Source organism: Heptranchias perlo, chromosome 4, assembly GCF_035084215.1.
Source record: "Heptranchias perlo isolate sHepPer1 chromosome 4, sHepPer1.hap1, whole genome shotgun sequence".
Lineage (NCBI taxonomy): Eukaryota > Metazoa > Chordata > Chondrichthyes > Hexanchiformes > Hexanchidae > Heptranchias > Heptranchias perlo.
In genome coordinates, this window is record NC_090328.1 from 98,544,886 (window position 1) to 98,563,812 (window position 18,927).

At 39.9% G+C, this 18,927-nt stretch overlaps 1 protein-coding gene across 3 annotated transcripts in view; it reads left to right on the plus strand.

The window, feature by feature from the left end:
* The window catches only part of tnksa (tankyrase, TRF1-interacting ankyrin-related ADP-ribose polymerase a), a 144,351-nt gene that overhangs the window by 73,324 nt on the left and 52,100 nt on the right, over positions 1-18,927 (plus strand). For 2 of the 3 annotated variants that reach the window (XM_067983374.1, XM_067983375.1), the window contains 3 exons: positions 11,068-11,162; positions 17,629-17,695; positions 18,236-18,422. In XM_067983374.1, coding sequence (XP_067839475.1) covers positions 11,068-11,162; positions 17,629-17,695; positions 18,236-18,422 — 349 coding nt within the window. The remainder of the gene's footprint in view (positions 1-11,067; positions 11,163-17,628; positions 17,696-18,235; positions 18,423-18,927) is intronic. The other variant, XM_067983376.1, reaches the window with a different exon arrangement.

The window sequence follows — 18,927 nt, forward strand, 5'->3', positions numbered from 1 at the left end:
CTCCCTCTGTCCTAATTTCACCTCCATGGTTTCTGACAAAAATGCTTGACTTACAGTGCATTTTGGAAACGAATACCAACTTATGTCTGGATCAGGTTGCTACTTTATTTGCGATTATGTTGCTGATATCTTGCTGAAGTAGCATGATTTGCTGGCTAAAATACATGTAGCCTGTAATGTTCAAAATATTAACTTTCAAGATGCTTGTGACCAAAGCTGAGATAGCTATGATTTTAATAAAAGTTTAGAGTTTTTCTTAGCCCTGGACCTCTGCGAGCGTGGATCATAAAATCATGACTATGCTGCCCATGATTTTCAATCCATTGATTTCAATTGACAGCAAATGGCAGGCAGAGTGCGCCAGCAGTTTTCCGATCTGTGCTCACGGCAGGCCAGGTACCTCACTGCGGGTGAGGACTGGGAAAATTTGTTTTCATATGTACATGCACAAGACAAATTCAAACTGGTGAAAATGCTCAATAGACATTTGGCCAAATTTCACTGTAGGTTTTTCTATAACCTAGAGGAAACCTTGCTTGTTAGACAGAGCTAAGGAAACCCGTGTAATTGAGAACTTAGATAGCAATTCTTCAATGAATGCTATTGAAAAACGATATAAAATACTCGAATCCCAGAGGGGTTGCATAATGCGCCTTATTTTCAGGCTATAAATCTCCTCGTCACAAAGAAGCTTTAAGATAGATGCACTTATTACCTATGGTCAATTGATATAATGTTGGAATGCCATTCAGATGTCTTGGCTTGAAATCCCAAGCATGACTGATGCATGCTTTGTTGGCCGACATGACCACATGTTGATAGTTCATTGCTGCGGCTGTTTTTTGTGCATTGCGCAGAATTTCACAAAAAGCTGTACAATAGAAACAACACAAATCTCGAGAACTCAAATACTGTAGCTTCAAACTGATGACTTTTTCAAGTTGGCTGCAGCAGTGGAATGATATTTGAAAATGTCTAACCTTACACTCGAACAGGCTTTTATTTTTATCAATTGGAGAGGAAGAGATTCCAGCACAGAGATCAAGATTGAATGTCTGGCCCTACCAAGGGGATATCGTTGAGGGTTATTTTGTACAGATACAGCATCTTGAAAAAACTTTAATGAAAATACACATGCAGAATATCATGCCACAAATTGTAAATATGGATGTCTTTTCCTTTTATGTAAAAAATACTCACTTGGATTTTGTTTCCTCGTCAACTTCTTTCAAAAGTGGGTGTAGGAATTTGTGTACCAACTGTAGATACTCAACAAGTTAGTAACCCACATACACACCTCATTCAGCTGAGAGAATATATGCTTCAGATCTGAGCATTCAGATTCAAGGTGGAAACTTTATGGAGGTCAAAGTTTTTACTACTTGCTATTTTGACTGTTGATTGTTTCTTGCATATGCACATGATTGAGCATTTGTCCATTTTCTTCTGTGGCCTTATTGGAGTAAATTTATTCTGATTTTTAAATCTTTTTTGCCTGTCATCTTTGTATGGTCATATAGTGGGTTTCTGTAAATCTCTTGTTCTGTTCTTCTCTTTCCACATCAGCCCCTTTCCCCTTTCTTCATCTCTTTCTCCCCCTGTGAATAAAGTGTTATATTCAACTCCTTGCTAAACTGAGATGGCAAATATGGATTCAGTTCTTTCCAGAACCAGGCCCTTAACTGAATAATGTATCCTTACACTTGGTTGGCAGGTCTGTTCACATCAGGTTCTACAGCTTTTGTCCCTTAAGGATGGAAGGTCCTTAGGAGAGCACTCGCCATCACTGAAGTTCACATTGTCACTACATGGTCATGCTTTTTGTCTAATGAGAATCTCAATCATGTATTCCAGAAATACACCAGATGCTGTTTTATAGCCTACATCTTGTAGCCTTAAATTTCTTCAGCTGAACATTTATAATCCTGTCCTTAGTTTCATAAATCCATCATATTTTAACCATTGAGTCAAACTGCTGTAGGAAGTTTGTTTTCTCTCCATTTATCTGACCAGTGCTCTCCTTCCCTTTGCCTCCTCTCTTGAAGGTGTTTATTGTTCCACTGTCACAATTGCTTGGTGTATAGTTCCAGGGGCACCATTACCCTCTGGTATCTTTCCCCAGTGGCCATTATCTACATGTGAGCCTTTTGACACTGAGTGTCGGTGTGCTGTTTGAACAGGGGCCATCATAGATGAATTGGATCCTGACGTCATCTGAAGTCGACTTCTAGCTCACGATCAGGAGCAGAATCCCAGGCTGATTTCCTCGCTCCAACCCTGTTATGACTTAGCTGCTCTCTGGGTAAACCTACTGAGCCATTGGATACATTTGGAAGCCTTTAGTCTGAAATTGTCCTGCAATTCCATCTATAGAGATTGTTTTGCCATTGTACCTCTCTCAAGATTAGTAAAAATTTTGCTGCATCAGTATATTTCATTTTGGCATACTGTACAAATAGGATAAAAAATTTGTGCAAGTCTGTACAATTTAATTCAATTTACCAATGAAATAAGGTAACCCCATCAGCAACTACTGCATTAGATGTCTTAGTATTTCTTAGTTACGAATCTCAAGCTGATAGACATTAAATGAAATGAACATTCACTCACTGTAGCTATTCCACTTCGTTGATCAGTTATTCCATTATTAGACAACTGAAATTCTAGAATCTCATCTTGCCTGAGACCCTCCTCCTGCTGACCATCCAAGTTCACTTACTGGCCCCTTTGTCAGCTGACATTGTAAATGGTTCCCTATCCTCAGGTGCTGTTCACCTCCCTTTCAAAACCTCCCTCCTCAAAACATCCACCCTTGATCCCTCAGTCCTTGCAAACTACCGCCCCATCTCCAGTCTGCCTTTCCTCTCCCTTTCAAGCCCTTGAACGAGTTGTCACCTTCCAAATCCGTATCCATCTTTCTTGCAACTCCATGTTTGAATCTCTCCAATCAGTTTTCCGACCCTGCCACAGCACTGAAATGGCCCTAATCACATTTAAAAATAATATCCTCTATGATTGTGACTGGTATATTTTCCCTCCTCATCCTCCTTGACTTCTCTGCAGCCTTTGACATGGTCGACCACACCATCCTCCTCCAACGCCTCGCCTGTTCTCCAGCTCAGTGGGACTGCCCTTGCTTGGTTTCACTCTTAACTATCTGATCATAGCCAGAGCATCTCCAGCAATGGTTTCTCTTCCTGCCATCTCTCTGTTACCTTTAGGGTCCCCATTGATCTATGCTTGCACCATCTCTTATCTACATACAGCTCCTTGGCGACATCATCCGAAGACACGGAGTCAAGTTTCACATGTATGCTGATGACAGACACTCTACCTCTCCACCACCTCTCTCGACCTCTTCGCTGTCTCTGTGCTGTCAGATACTTGTCCAACATCCAGTCCTGGATGGGACGTAATTTCCTCTAGTTAAACATTGGAAAGACCTAAACCCATTGTCTTCGGCCCCCGCCACAAACTCCATACTCTTGCCACCAATTCCATCCACTTCCCTTCCTCTGTCTCCGATTGAACCTGACTGTTTGTACTCTGGTGCCATTTAATTAATCTCTGCTGGCCTAATTTTTATTTGCATACTACCAAGCTAGTTTTTACTACTATGGGTGTATGGAGGATGCATGTCATTTGAAGGACAAAGATCACCCTACAAGGGAGCTCATCTTTTCAGAAGATAAAAATCTTCTGTGCCCATGTAGCTTTTTGTAAGATTATCGTGTCTATGTAAGAGAATAGCTTTATTGAATTTCCATTTGCAATGTTCCAATAGTGACTCAGTTGACACACCATTATTAGTTTGTTCAAATGGGTGTGGAAACCTGTTCTGAAGGTTTGTAGGAAATTACTGTAGTAGTTGTGCTTTTACAAAAGGGCCCAGTTAGCTCTTATGGTCTTGTACTACCATAAAAATGTTAATGCCCTCAATAACATAAACATGACAATAACATTCCACCCCGAACTGAGCTTCTGAACCCATACCCTCTCTGTCACAAAGTCTGCCTACTTCCACCTTCACACCATCGCCCATTTCCACCCTGCCTCAGCCCATCGCCTGCTGAAATTCTCATCCACCATTTTGTTACTCCCAGACTTGACTATTCTATTGCTTTACTGACCGGCCTCCTATCCTCCATGCTCTGTAAAGTTCAACTCATCCAAAACTTATAGCCTACCCTACATTATGTCCTGCCCACTCATTACTTCCGTACATGCCAACTTACATTGGTCCTGGTCCCCCAAGGCCTTAAATTTAAAATTCTCATACTTGTGATTTAAGTCCCTTCTGGCCTTTCCCCTCCCTATCTCTGTAACCCCCTTCAGCCCTCAGTCCCAGAACTCTCCATTCCATCAACTTTGGCCTCTTGTGCATTCCCCCTCCCCTTGCCCCACCATTGACAGCCATGCATTCAGCTGCCCAAGCACCACATTCTGGAATTCTCCCCCTAAACTCTTCAACTTCCTCCTTTAATACCCTCCTTAAAACCCACTTCTTTGACTAAGCTTTTGATCACCCCTCTTAATATTTCCTTCTCTGACTTGGCATCCATTTTTCCCTGATTATGCCTTTGTGAAGTGCCTTGGAATGTTTTTCCAAAGTTAAAGGCAACATATGCATGTGAATTGTTATTCTAAGGTGATCACGTGGAACAATTTTCACACTTCCACTAAATGCTGTTTTCTGGGCTTGTCTTTCAAAAACAGACTCATTGATCGTTGGGCAGGGTTAGCATCAAATTGTCATGCATTATTGGCACTTCTGTGGTATAGTCCAAGAGATGTGTGGGAGATAAATGAAGAACAAAGCGGGATAACCAGTATTTTTGACTTTTTGTTCCTGCTCTTCCCAACTTCTTTAAACGTGAAATTGGAGTGTTTAGACTTAGTTATTTAATTTCAGCTTATCGTTCTATGGTACAAGCTGCCTTAGAAAAGATCTGAGGACTATCTGTGGTCTTCTATGGAATTGTAGGATTGGGGAAAGTCTTGCAGGTTCCAAGTAAGAAACTTTTGATAAATGCCTCTATAGTGATTTCGTCCATGGGCTGATCATGGGTCTGTCTGAAAGTATATGTCGGATAAACATTAAAAGAATGAAGACAGTGCTGTGGTCACCTCTGACAAGAAAGTTCAACTGTTTTTATAGACTGTTTCAATGCACAGAAGAGTAAGTTTCATTTCTTCACTGAACCCATCTTTGTATCTCTTAAGGGAGCTGGGATTCATTCAAGACCATTTTCAAATAAGTTGTAGTGAACTATGTTTTTGCAATTTGCTTTACGTTATGGTACATTAGCCTCTCCAAATCAAGGGATGTTTCAGTAAGTTGTGCAGCAGCATTTTTTCATATAAGTATCTCCCACACACCATGGGAGTAGAGCCTCGCTTGATTAGTTTTGGGGAAAACATGCACTGAGTACGGACATAAAAATGTCATGTTGGTGTTGCACATGATCTTCTGTATCATATCTGAAAGAAAGCCCCAGGACTTGCACCATTTTGCCATGTCATTAAATGGTTGCATTCTCTGCTTGCCTAATTTTGATTTGCACGGTACCAAGCTAGGTTTTATTCCTATGGGTGTATGGAGGAGGCATATCATTTGATGAACGAAGATCACCCTACAAGGGAGCTCATTTTTTCAGAACGTAAAAATCTTCAACGTGCCCATATCACTTTTCGTAAGACAGTCCTGTGCATTTAAGAGGATGCGTATAAATAGCTTGCAGTAAAGAACATTGCAATGTTCCAATAGTGTCCTTGTTAACACACCATTATTAGTCTGCTCGAATGGGTGCGGAAACCTGTTCTGAAGGTTGGTATGATATTACTGCAGCTGTTGAACTTTTACAAACGGGCCCAACTCTTATAGCCTTGTGCAAACAATAAAAATGTTAATGCCTCCTGTGATATTAATGTGACAGTTGGTAGTTAAAGGAAGATTTAAAGATACAATAATGGAGTATTTATAAAGAAATGGGGTATTTATAAAGCAAACATGGAATAAAGAAATATCTCAAATGTTCATGGATAATTGTTAAGGAATGAAAGTCTGCTCAAAGTAAATGGTTTGGAAATAGCTAAATGGTAGGAAATCTGTCCGGTCACACATTATAACCTTAATGTACCATAGAACTACTTCAAAGGACAGGCAGTTCTGGAAAAATTTGTTAGGACCTCGCAACTGAAGTGCACATGTGGTGCTAATTGCTGGACCGTTTAGGTGAATTAAAGGTGTCTAAATTAGTGCTGGCTGCCTTATTGAGTGGAATATATCTGAGCCAATCCTGCACTTTGGACTGCAGCAAACTTCATCTGGGTAAGGAAAATCCAAATGTAGTGCTTTAGTGGGATCTGGGGGAGGGGGGAGAAGGGAAGTTTCAAATATAAATTGAAATCTGTGCAGTTTAAATTTCAGTTTTGCCAGATGTCTACTACCTGTAGATTTGTGGCACAAGGTTTTGGTTAGCTGAGACAGAGGTGAACCACTGCTGAATGAATACCATCCTTACTTAAATAGAAATACATAGAAGTTACAACACAGAACAGGGCACTTGGCTCAACCAGTCTGTCTGTTTTTAACCTCCACGCAAGCAATAGTCCGAATCACGTTTATCCTCCCTGTTTCCATATTCCTTTATCTCCTTTTCCTTCATCCACCGATCCAATCTAATCTTGAATGTTGACATTGTTTCTGACTCAACCACTAACCCTGGAAATTAATTTCACAGCCTCACAACTCTTTAAAGAAGTTTCTCTTGCTCTCTGTGCTAAATCTCTTGTATATAATCTTGTATCTATGGCTCTTTGTCCTACACCCCTCAACTACATCTGCTTTTTACCGTGGCCTGTCCTTTCATAATTTTAAACATTTCTATCATATTGCTGCATAAACTGCATTATTCTGATGAAAAAACCACCAGTGTTCTAAGTACTTGGATTGATTGGGCAGTTGAAGTCACCATGTATATCTCCGGGACATAAAGAATGCACAAACATTGAGGTCAGGAGCGATACTGAGTTGGCTTCCCTTCTGGAGTCTGATCATTACCAATTGTATTTTCAGCTGGTAGTGAAGGATATTTGTATTACGGTTGCAATCCTCTCAGAAAGGATGAGGAGCAGGAAGGCTAAGTTTCTTCTATAAATAGTTTCTGAATGTGTCTATCTTTAAGATTGCCGTGCTTTTTATCTTGTGCCTCACACTTGAGAAGCAAAATGCAGTATTTTGGTTTGTTGTATATCTCCATCTTTTTATTAAAGCAGCTTTGTGCCTCATGGGACACACAGTCTTGAGCCTCCTGTTTCTAGACAGACAGTTGAGTTACACTAAGGTATTCTGAATTATCATTGGTAGGAAGAAATCCATGAGTCATGTCATTACACAGCCTGCTTGGGCTGATCTTAAAGATCAAGTTTGGTGTCTTCAAAGCTGACACTTTGACCATCTCTGGTTTTCAGTTTGGTTCTTCTGCATTAAATGGGTGCTGTTACATATCCAAAAAGTCATCTCTTGAAAGGTAGTACTGTTACCTACCTTCTACAGCACTTACTCTTTGTGGAAGATGCTTCTATTTAGCGGGGCTTCTGTTACTGTTTTAGAAGTTCTCTTATATAGTTGTATTTTTATACTCTGCCAGTTTCTTCTGAGAAGATAACAAAATTTGTTTGTGGGGGTGAGGGCTATCTATAACGTAGGAAAGCAGAATTATTGGATGGTTTTGACATGGTGTCAAATATGTAAAATGGACTTTGCCCTCATTGTTTTGTTGACAACCATGGCCTAATTCTGTTGGTGTATGACAAATGCTTGTATTCAAAGATCCTATTCAAAATGGGTGTCTTTCTTGAATCTCTTAAACCGTATAAACAATCATCTTAGAAACAAGCAAATAAAGGTGTCGTGCCTTCAAATACATGCCCAACTATTCTAGCCTTTGGTCATTTATCCACAATAATTTAATGCTTCATTCAATTTTCTCCAAATTCATGAGACTTCGAGTTTTTGGATTACTGTTGAAGATTAAACTTCCTGGAAACTGGATATGGATCCATAAAACTTCAACATTTATAGGATTTTTACCAAATGTGGCTAGTGATTTCCTGTTGAAATGTTTGTTTGAATATAGTGTACTGGAAATTTTGTGTGCAAAAGTAATGGAAAGCCACTTGGGATAAAATTGTTTTTTGAAGATGATTTCTGAAGGCTTCTTCGGTGTGAAGCTTTGACTTTCTTACTTGCACATTAGTAAATCATGTCCACTTCCTGTTATCAGCAACGTGATCAAAATTCATAAGGCAGTAAACCAGTTCTTGCATCACTCTGGTTCTATTTAATATCATGGATTCCCCAAACGCACTTCTGCAAAGATCTAAATTTTTGCACAAATAGATTTTTCAGTTCAGACATTTGCATGTTTGTATGTGTTTGACACATTTCAAATTGCTTTTTTTAATTTTGGATTTTAGTGTCCTGCAGTAGCAATTTTGACATGGTGCCAGATGGATTTGTTTGTTATTTACTATGGGTATATTATGGATATATTATGGATATATTGTGTAGTATGAGCATGCTGTTTTAGCAATTGAATAAATTGTCAATGTGTAGCACTACTCCACACTAAAATAATTTGTTCATGCCGTATTAAGTATTAATGAGGGGATTTCTGTGACGTTTGCTCAATTGTCTTGCATTATCTAGAAAATTGATGCCCCAAATTCCCAGCTTATTTCAAATCTTTGATCGTTCCTAGATCCCAAATTTTTCCCTTTCATTGAGTTATATAGATACCGACCTTAAAGGTCCATTTGAATTTGGTTCAGTTTTCTTTTGATAAGGGTTTGTTGTGGTATAGATTCTTATACTCTGCACTGGGTAAGCTCTACCAGTTCCCGACTGGGTTGCAGCTGGACCCTGCAGAAGTCTCCATTAAACTGATCATGAAACCACAATGCTGCTAAATGTGGAGCCGTCTACAACCCAGCCTGTCACTTCCTTGCGAAGGGAGGTGGTGTTGGTTGGCAGTAATAGAGAAGCAATGATGCATGACATTTGAAAACTTACTGCTAAAGAATTCTTGCCACAATAAAAAAACTCGGCTATCTAAATTTCATTTTAAAGATATTCTATGCTTTGTAATTTCATTCAATCTGCTGAGATTTCCATCTTCTTGGGACGATCAATAACTAATGTGCATTGGAGTTCTCAATTTCCTCTGAAAAATTGTATACCAACAACATCTAATACTAGAAATAAAATAAATGTAGCTTTTTTATTCTGTCAGAGTATGAAATTTACCCAAGAGACATTGAACCTTTATATTGACAAAAGCTTTGTCTCTAATCCCATGAGCCAAGCCTGTCAGTTCATGTAAGTGGTAGTCCATGCTAGACAGTTGCAAATGTGCTGTTGATTGGCTACTTATTGACTGTCTCCATTGGAATATAAAAATGTGCTAGCCTTGGTTTTCAGCACACTTCATAACCAAATCACCGCTCCATCTAATTTTTGGATCAAATCCAATCTTTTATCGGAAACATAAGTTTACAAGATGATTTCCTTGGCTGAAAATGTAAGCTTGACATTTGTCAGAGGTTTAAATCACTAGTTGATTAATTTTTTTTCTAAAGTATTGTTGATTCTTACAGCAAGAAAGGAGGTTATGATGAAAGGAATGAAAAGTGATCGTTTTTAAGATTGGTTCTGCAGAAATCTTGAAGTTTTGTATCTGCAAGACACCAAACACTTTTTTCTAAAAGAAAATCTACCTGATCGAGGCTGAGATAATGTTTGCCCCTTATTTTCTAATGGGTTCATTTTTCCCCTTGAAATATGTTGAAGTGTTTGAGCTATATTACCATTCTAATCAAAAATAGACATTAAGGATAGAGTATTTCAATCAAGGGGAGGTTGATCAATTTACTTTGCCATTTTAAATCTAGATTGTACAAGGTGGATGGCGACCACTTTGACACAGATTAATCAGATGAGAGTTGTCAGCAGTTTCTTTCCAAGGTGTGATTGTCTCTTTCTCCAAGGTTGAGATTGCAGATCAGGAACAGGCAAAAGTTGTTGCTCTGCAGTTGCCGATCTGTTAACCTAGTTAAACTAGCTGTACAACCATTATTATCGTACTGATCTTGACCTAGGTGACTAGTATTGATTTCAAGCTCTGTTTCCATGTGTAAATGGCCATGCTTGGTTTGAAAAAGGACTTTGTGTTAATGGAATAAAACTTTTCTGATTAAAACATGATTCCAGGGAATGAAACATTGTGGAATACATTTCTCTTTAGAGAATGTAATTATGGCTAATGCTGCTGTTTTAATTACAAGGCAGAAAATTTGTCAATTGCCACTTTTCCAATTTCATGATTTCCTCCACTTCAGTGGAACCAACTACAGATAGTGTAAATATAAAAGTAGTTATTCAACACACAAGTTTAAAATTCAAAATTACTTAACAACTCAGGCTATTTATAATCTTTTTATAAATTTCTTTTTCTCTTTTTCAATCCTAATACTCTAACCTTAAACTCTATTAACAACATGGCAGGCGCATATGTTAATCTCTGGGGTAGATTTTCACCATCAGCGCCTGACGCTGATCTGGTGGGGTGGATCACCCATCCATTGTAGCACCCGCCTGATTTTCAATGGTATGTAAATCGGGCAGGTTCAATAACGGGCGAATGGTTCACCCCACCAGATTACCAGCCAGACGCCGAAGATGAAAATCTCCCCTTATGAATCTTGTATGTATTATCAGCATAGGATTTCCCGTTTTTGTAGTGTTGTAAATAACCGGTATTGATGCTTGTTGACTAAAGCTGCACTGGAAGGGAACATCTGAACTGAACCTCCAAGTATTGAAGACTGCTTGGCCCACAGGATTATACACAATGGTTTTGTGAATGCAAACTATTAATGCCTATTGGGAACTATTTCTGGAAGTAAGGGTGGATTTAGCCTATTTAGGTTAATAGTGTTGCCTTTGGTCAAAAATTGTTTTGGCTTATGCTAATTATTTTCAAAATTGTTGGTTGTTGCTTCCAGTCTACCCCTCTTCACCTGGCAGCCGGTTACAACCGTGTCCGAATTGTTCAACTCCTTCTCCAGCATGGAGCCGATGTACACGCCAAGGACAAAGGGTGAGTTAAGGGTTGAATTTAACATGGCGTGTTAATATTATAGTACATCTCCTTGGCACTGAATGTATTTCAGAGCTATCAAAGGCCATCAGTTAATAACTTAATAAAAGATGTTAACCTAGCAGAATGTTACTATTTTGCTAGTTGCTGAAGTGCAGGAGCACGGTAAGTGGGACTGTTTACAAAACAAATTGCAATTTTTTTGTTATTAAAATACAGCCAGGATTGCTGGGGATGGTAACTATTAATCTACGGTCAAGTACATTGATAACACATGACCGTAGATTAATCTTCGTCCTGTAGAAGATGTTTGCTCTCAAGCTCAGTTTTACTTGCTCACATGTTTCTGCAGACTATAGCAGCAGTGTGTTAAATGTAAAAATACTGCAGTGCAGCCTAGAGTGTAAACACGTCGTCCGGTGACTTGTCACAGATGGCCTTACCCCTACCATCTTTCCACAAACCCAACATACAAATGAGCCATGTTCCTCTGTTTACCACAACTTATTTTAAATTTTATTTTGAAATGTAAGACTCGCCACACAATGGTTCCCCTCCTTACTGAAGCTGCCTTCCTCGTACAGTTTTATGGGGTGAGGCAGTGAAATATTTGGCGCTCCAGAGAAAATCAATGCTGTTCCAGTGGTCCAAAAGTTAACATTTTGCCATAGGCAAGCACTGATGTCTGTCTGACCTGCTGCATTGACAGAGAAATTGGGACATATTTTTAAAGTTTAATCTGCATGTAAAATATCCAACAGTAAAGGGTTTTCTATCGGGTGCAAAATTGAAGTACTATTTAAACTAGTTAGGGCACTTTTATTTCTACAAAAGAAAATACACAAGTGCTTAGATGTCTTATTGCAGTAAAGCTTTAATCTCTTGCTTATTGCCCACTCTGGACCATAGAGATTTTATGCAAGACAAATAAAAGGCAATGACGTTATGGTCCATTTCAGTTATTTGATCTAAGGAGACTTAGATGCTGTCTTGAGGATCTCTGTTGAGTGCTCAGATGTTTGGCAAATTGGCTGCTGTGTTTCCCTACATTACAACAGTGATTACACTTCAAAAAGTATTTTGTTGACTGTAAAGTGCTTTATGGTGTCCTTGGGTCATGAAAGGCGTTATATAAATGCAAGTTTTTTCTTACTTTAAAGGCAGTTCTGTTCAGACTGGTTAAATTTAGCATGAGGAGGCCCCAAAAGCTTCCACCAAGAGTGATCATGAGAGATGTGAAAGATAAATTGGAGTACATTTGTAGAGATTTTTGAAAATTATGAAGGGTTTTTGAGTGTAAATAGTGAAAAGATTGTCTCTACTGGTTGGTGAATTGGTAACAGGAGTATGAATTCAGTATTATCACTCTAAGAACAAAAGGGAAAGTTTGGAATTTTTTCATAGAAGTTATTAGAACATGGAATAATTCACAAGTGGCTATTAATGCACAACTGTAACAAAGTTTAAAAGGGAGTCATGTATATATTTGAAAAGGAAGAATATAAAAGGATGCAGGGAAAGAATAAGGAACTGGGATAAGAGTAGCTAGTTGCTGTTGAAGATGTGGCACAGGCTTGAGGGCTTGAAAGCCTGCCTACTGTGCTGTAATATCAGTGACTCACTTTGAATTGGTGATTGGATTTGGATTTGTCCAGGCCCAAGTAACTAATAAAATATATTTATTTAGGTAGAGCAGGAGGATTCAATCTGCAGCCCGGGAGATGAATGCAGCTTGAGAGCCCTGGTAGCTACCCATGAAGCTCATGCAATTGAGTTATGTTTACACTTACTAATTGGTTTGTCCTGTGTGAATTTCTTGGTACTAAAGGTTTGGGGATGGCTGTTCTTATTGCTGTTGCCTCACAGATGAATTCTAAAACAAGACACTAAGATCTGTCAGTATCATCAATGAGAGCGATGTGATGTTTAATGGGAAAATGGATTTGAACTTAGTATGTGGCCTGCAAGGCTCCTAGTACACACCCATGTGGCCCACAGACCAAAAGTTTAAACGTTCCTCTAGTACAATATGAAACACAGAAAATTAGATTAATTTCACAGAGCACAAAGTAACTATGTTGACGTGTAAGGACAGTCCATCAAAGCATTAATCAGCCTCACAAAGCACTTCAGACTGAACAGTCCAGGGTTGCATAAGGAAATAGATTAGTCTTCTCGTGCTATTTCTGGTATCAAATCAATGCCTCAAGCCAGTAACCCCCAGGGGTAGGGTCTTTCATTCTACACTTCACTTACACTTTTGACTGATCAACTTTGAGTTTCAGCAAAGAACATGTATTTCAAATCCCTGTTTTTATCCACTTAATTTGCTTAGAAGTGGGTTAACGGACGATATTTTACTCATAACTACAGTCTGATGACAGGATGATTCAGAGTATTTCACCTGCTTTTGCACGCGGTAGCCAATTTTAACACGTACCACAATGAAACTACATTGATTAAACAATGATGTAATTTGTACCAGTGATGAAAGCAGATGGGTAGTCAGATTAAGAAGTTCTTTGTAATAATGAGAATTGATTGTATTCCTTTCTCCCTGTGTCAGCAGTGGCTCAGTAGTACCACACTCGCTTCTTGAGTCAGAAGTTGTGGGTTCAAGTCCCATTCCAGTACTGAGGGAGTGCTGCACTGTCAGGGGTGCCGTCTTTCAGATGAGATGTTAAACAGGCCCCGTCTGCCCCCTCAGGTGGACGTAAAAGATTCCTTGACTCTATTCGAAGAACAGGGGAGTACTCTTCGGTGTCCTGACCAACATTAATCCCTCAACCAAAGTCATTAAAGTAGATTCACTGGTCATTTATCTCATTGCTGTTTGTGGGACCTTGCTGTGCGCAAATTGGCTGCCACGTTTCCTAAATTACAACAGTGACTACACTTCAAAAAGTACTTCATTAGCCGTAAAGCATTTGGGAAACCCTGAGGTCGTGAAAGGCACTATATGCAAGCCTGCCTTTCTTTTACCATGTTTCCAGCCAACTGTATTGACGGGTATGTGGCTTATTCAGGAAAAACGATTATCGCATGCAGAGCAAAAGGGCCTGTTTGAAGTGGCTCATTTGCAATTTAAATGTGGGACTTACTGAAGCATGTATGATAACATATTTGTCTCCTGGTTAACATTTTCGTGAATGTTATGTTCTGCCCAAATCCTTCATTTAAAAATGCACAAATTCAATATTGGTGACAGTCGCAGACTCTTCTATCACTGGATGCTAGGACAATTGAAATTTTGAAAACTGAGATCGATAGTTTTTTTTGGATATGGCTATGAAGGGATATGGAACAAAGATGGGTAACTGGAGTTGATGTACAGATCAGCCATGATCTAATGGATTGGCGGAACAGGCTTGAGAGGCTGAATGGCCTACTCCTGTTCCAATGTTCCTTAAATATTTTTATCAACCTCTTAGAATCATTAAAATTTTAGCACAGGGGACATTCGGCCCATTCCAATGTTGCACACATCAGCTGTAGATTCTAAACCCATTTTCCTTCTCTTACTACCGACCCGTATATTTTTCTTCTTGAATTCCCTCTTAAATGTTGTGATTGGCTTCAATAGCTGCTGCTTTTACATTGAGAGAACAGCTGAAGACCACTTCTCTCCCTCATTTAGTTTGGGATGGTAGAGGGGGCTTTCTTGTGACATTTGGGGTCTTGCTACTTCAAGAGTGCACAGACTGGCCGTGACAATTTGGGAGTAGTACGTATGAAGTTGTGATGCTACAAATGGGAATCAGCACACACAAGTGTTGGTGTCATGCCATCATTAACGGTAAACTTGATATTGGTGTTTATTGGTCCCAGAAAGATTGGAGGGAGTCGGGATGGCCATGTTAAAAATGGGTCTTCTGACCAGTTGATCTTAAAGCTGTGCATCCTGTTTATCTTTCAGGTGCTGTCGGCTGCACAAAATCAACATAAAAGCAGCTGGCCACTTGTAGTAATGCATTCCATACTCATGGAAACAATTTGTCTTTATGCTTTTTGCCTCTAGTCGCTTTTAGAAATATTTAAAGAATTGAAATCAAGGAACTGAATTTGTGTTTGGAATGCTTTTGAATTTGTAAGTGAAGTATCTTAATATGTTTCCCTCGTGGTAAGTGCACCTGGTGTAATGGGTAAATGCACCACTTAGCATGGTACTGAGCCATACAGACTAGGGCAGTCGGAGAATTAATCCTGTATAGCTTGCTGGTTTTCAGTTTTCATGGAAAAATGAACGGAATCACAGGATACAATCCCCAAAACACTTCCAGCATTTCTCTGACTTATTTAGTCTCTGTAAGCCAGTGGTCCTACGCCTGACCATAATGTTTTTAAAGATAAGACAATTGTAGAATGTTCACAGTGGGCTTGTATTTACTTGATTGACCTGCGATTTATAATATAATGTAAACTTAGAATTTTTGACTGTCAAATTTTGCTAAATTTGCACAGCACTGAGTCCATTTAAATAGTGGTCAAACTCTCAACATATAGCCTATAAGTGATTTTAACTCCAGGCAGTCAGCAGCAGATGTACAGCTCCCCTGGTGTTGGTGGCAATTGCTTGTAAATGGTGGAACTTTTGAAATTCCAACAGTATTAGGGATCCATTTACTGAAGGATCCTGTGTGCTAAGGTTGAATTAGCCGCCTTTTGTCGTCTTCCCTTCTTGGCCCTCATGTTAGCTGGTTTCCTCTCGTCAGGGACTGCCCCTCCTTTTCAAACCACAATCCTTAGTTCCCTCCTCAAAAAGAACCATCCTCGACCCCTCTGTCCTTGCAAACTACCACCCTATCTCCAACTTCCCTGTCCTCTCTAAAGTTCTTGAATGTGTTGTCGCCTCCAAAATCCATGCCCATCTCTCCTGTAACTCCCTGTTTGAATATCTCCACTTGGGGGTTTCTGCCCTTCCTAGAGCACCGAAATGGTCCTAACCAAAGTGACAAACGACATTCTCTGTGACAATGGTGCATAATCCCTCCTTGACCTTACTGCGTCCTTGAACACGGTCAACCATGGCATCCTCCTCCTACGCCTCGCCGTTGTCCAGGACTGCCCTTGCCTGGTTCCACATTTACCTATCTGATCATTGCCAGAGCATCTCCAGCAATGGCTTCCCCTCCAGCCCTCGCATCATTACCTCTGGAGCTGCCCCCCTTCCTCATCTAAATGCTGCCCCTCAGCAACATTATCTGCAATCATGGGGTCAACTTTTACATCTTGCTGTTGGCACCCAACTCTACCTCTCCACCACCTCGACATGAACCTCTCCACTACCTCTGCTGTAAGATTGTTTTTCCGACATCCAGTCTAGGATGCGCCACAACTTCCTCCAGCTAGAAGTCGGTTAGACCGAAGCCATCATCTTTAGCCCTTGCCACAAACTCCATTCCCTTGCCACCGATTCCATCCGTGCTTCCTGGTCACTGTTTCACAATGAACCAGACGTCTTATTTGACCCTGAGCTAATCCAATGCTATCCTGGCCAGCCTTCCATCCTCCATCCTTTGTAAATTTCCAACTCATCCAAAACTCCGTTAACCATACCCTATCTTGCATCAAGTCCCATTCACCCCTGTCCTCACTGACCTACATTGGCTCCCAATTCCTCAATTTAAAATTTAAAATTCTCATCCTTGTGTTTAAAGCTAGTCACATTTTAACCATCCCTAATTCTGTAACAAGTCCATAAGCCATGCCGCTCCATTGGCCATGCCTTCAGCTGTCAAGGCCCCACTCTGGAATTCCCTCCCTAAACCCTCTGCATCTCTGTTCGTGCCACTGCCTTCCATATTAATAAAATGTCTCAATAACATTCCCTCAAATGTGTCTTAGTGAAATTGTTGGAAGCCTTGGATTGTGCAATATATTTATGCAATTTCACAATTTATAATTTTTTTTAACACTCATCTTGTTTGCCATAAATTCTACATAGATTCTTTTAAACTGACATTCACCAATGTGCCCATCTTTGTGATTGCTTGCCTGAAAACATCTTAACGTAGCAACGTGCATGGTACAGTTTGCCTTAATATCCTGGACCAGACAAAGGGCCTTGGTTCTTGATTTCTCTGCAGTGGCCTCTGTTTGAAGTGTGTATAGGTGTGTGGGGGACTGTTAAGTAATGAGAAAATTTGGCCACACCTTGATGGGTCCACCCCCCCCCCCCCCCCCCACCCAAATGGTTGACTAGCCTACCACTTCTGACTGTCCAGGTTCACATGAAGTGTGGCCTTTTGGTTGAGATACCTGAAGGCTTCTTCCTTGGTGAAGGAGGGATAAGGAGAAAATTGGGTACAGGGTTCAGTGAAGGTACTACAATTAAATTTCCTTGGGCAAATAAGCAAATCAGTAAGGTTTTTTTTCAAGAATAAAAATGGTCTTTTAGTTAATACACTTTAGTTTATATTTTTTAATATGTAAAATTCTTTCACTGAAGTCTGCTTTCTCTCCTTAGTGGCCTTGTACCTCTTCATAATGCTTGTTCATATGGCCATTATGAGGTCACTGAATTGCTGCTTAAGGTAAGACCAGCTACATCCACTTATGGACTTCAAATCATAAATATAAAATTACTTGTGCACTGATATTTAAAACATCGTATTGTGCTTTTGTTTAACTTACTAAGCAGCCAGATAGGTCATTTTTTCATCCCATGTGTATACAGTTCTGGGATCGGCTCGCTAAAGAAAAGTGGATGTATTTTCTGTTCTCTACTTAAACTTTATCGTAAAATGGTTACAGCACTGAAGGATGCCATTCGGCCCATCGTACCTGTGCGTTATCTATTTGAATATAAAGAAATACAGCTGAAATTGTACTTGTTTTGCTGGGAAAGCTGATTGCAACAGTTCACATTGTTGGACACTTCAAAAGTTGCAGAGTAAACTGAATCAGAGGCAGCTGGTGTCACATTACTGAGTTTTGTAAATAATGGGAACTTATTAAGCAGTACTGTAACGTTATTGTTTTAGGTTCTGATAAGACATTAAACAAGGGTGTTGTATTAATTACAATAGTGAAGGGATCTGGATGCTGTTAGAATTTTGTGTTTCTTTCTTTAGCACGGAGCCTGTGTAAATGCCATGGATCTCTGGCAGTTCACACCACTACATGAAGCTGCATCTAAGAACAGAGTGGAAGTCTGTTCACTTCTATTAAGCCACGGTGCGGACCCCACTCTAGTTAACTGCCATGGTAAGAGTGCCATGGATATGGCTCCCACTCCAGAATTAAAAGAGAGGCTTGCGTGTAAGTATCAGGACTGCACAGAGATCTTACTCAGTGAGCATTCTTGCATATTAAACTAGTTACAGCATTTAAAATTCTAGTAAATGGACCTGGGCACAAGCAGATCATGATTGGATGTGCATTTGTATTTGTGATTTTGTGTGCAGTGGGTTGGGAGGGAGTGAGATGAAGGAGGGAAAAAGAAATACCAAGTGCATTATCCCACCAAGGGAGGAATGGAAAATTCAGGAGAGCACCGATCCCAGCTGTGTATTCACACTCAGACTACAAAGCAGCATCAGTAGTGGATTGTGAGCAAGTTACGCACCTTACATTTGAGAATGACGTGTAGCGCAGGATGTCCTAAATCTCTGCGCAAAGCCGGTTTCAGGGAATCTTAAAGTTTCTGTAAGCATTTTAAAACTTGCCTCAATGAGCAGTTAAGCTAATTGTTTTAATTTTTTTCCACCCTAACCCCCACTCCAGAGATCACAACCACGACATTTGATAATCTGATCATGCTGAT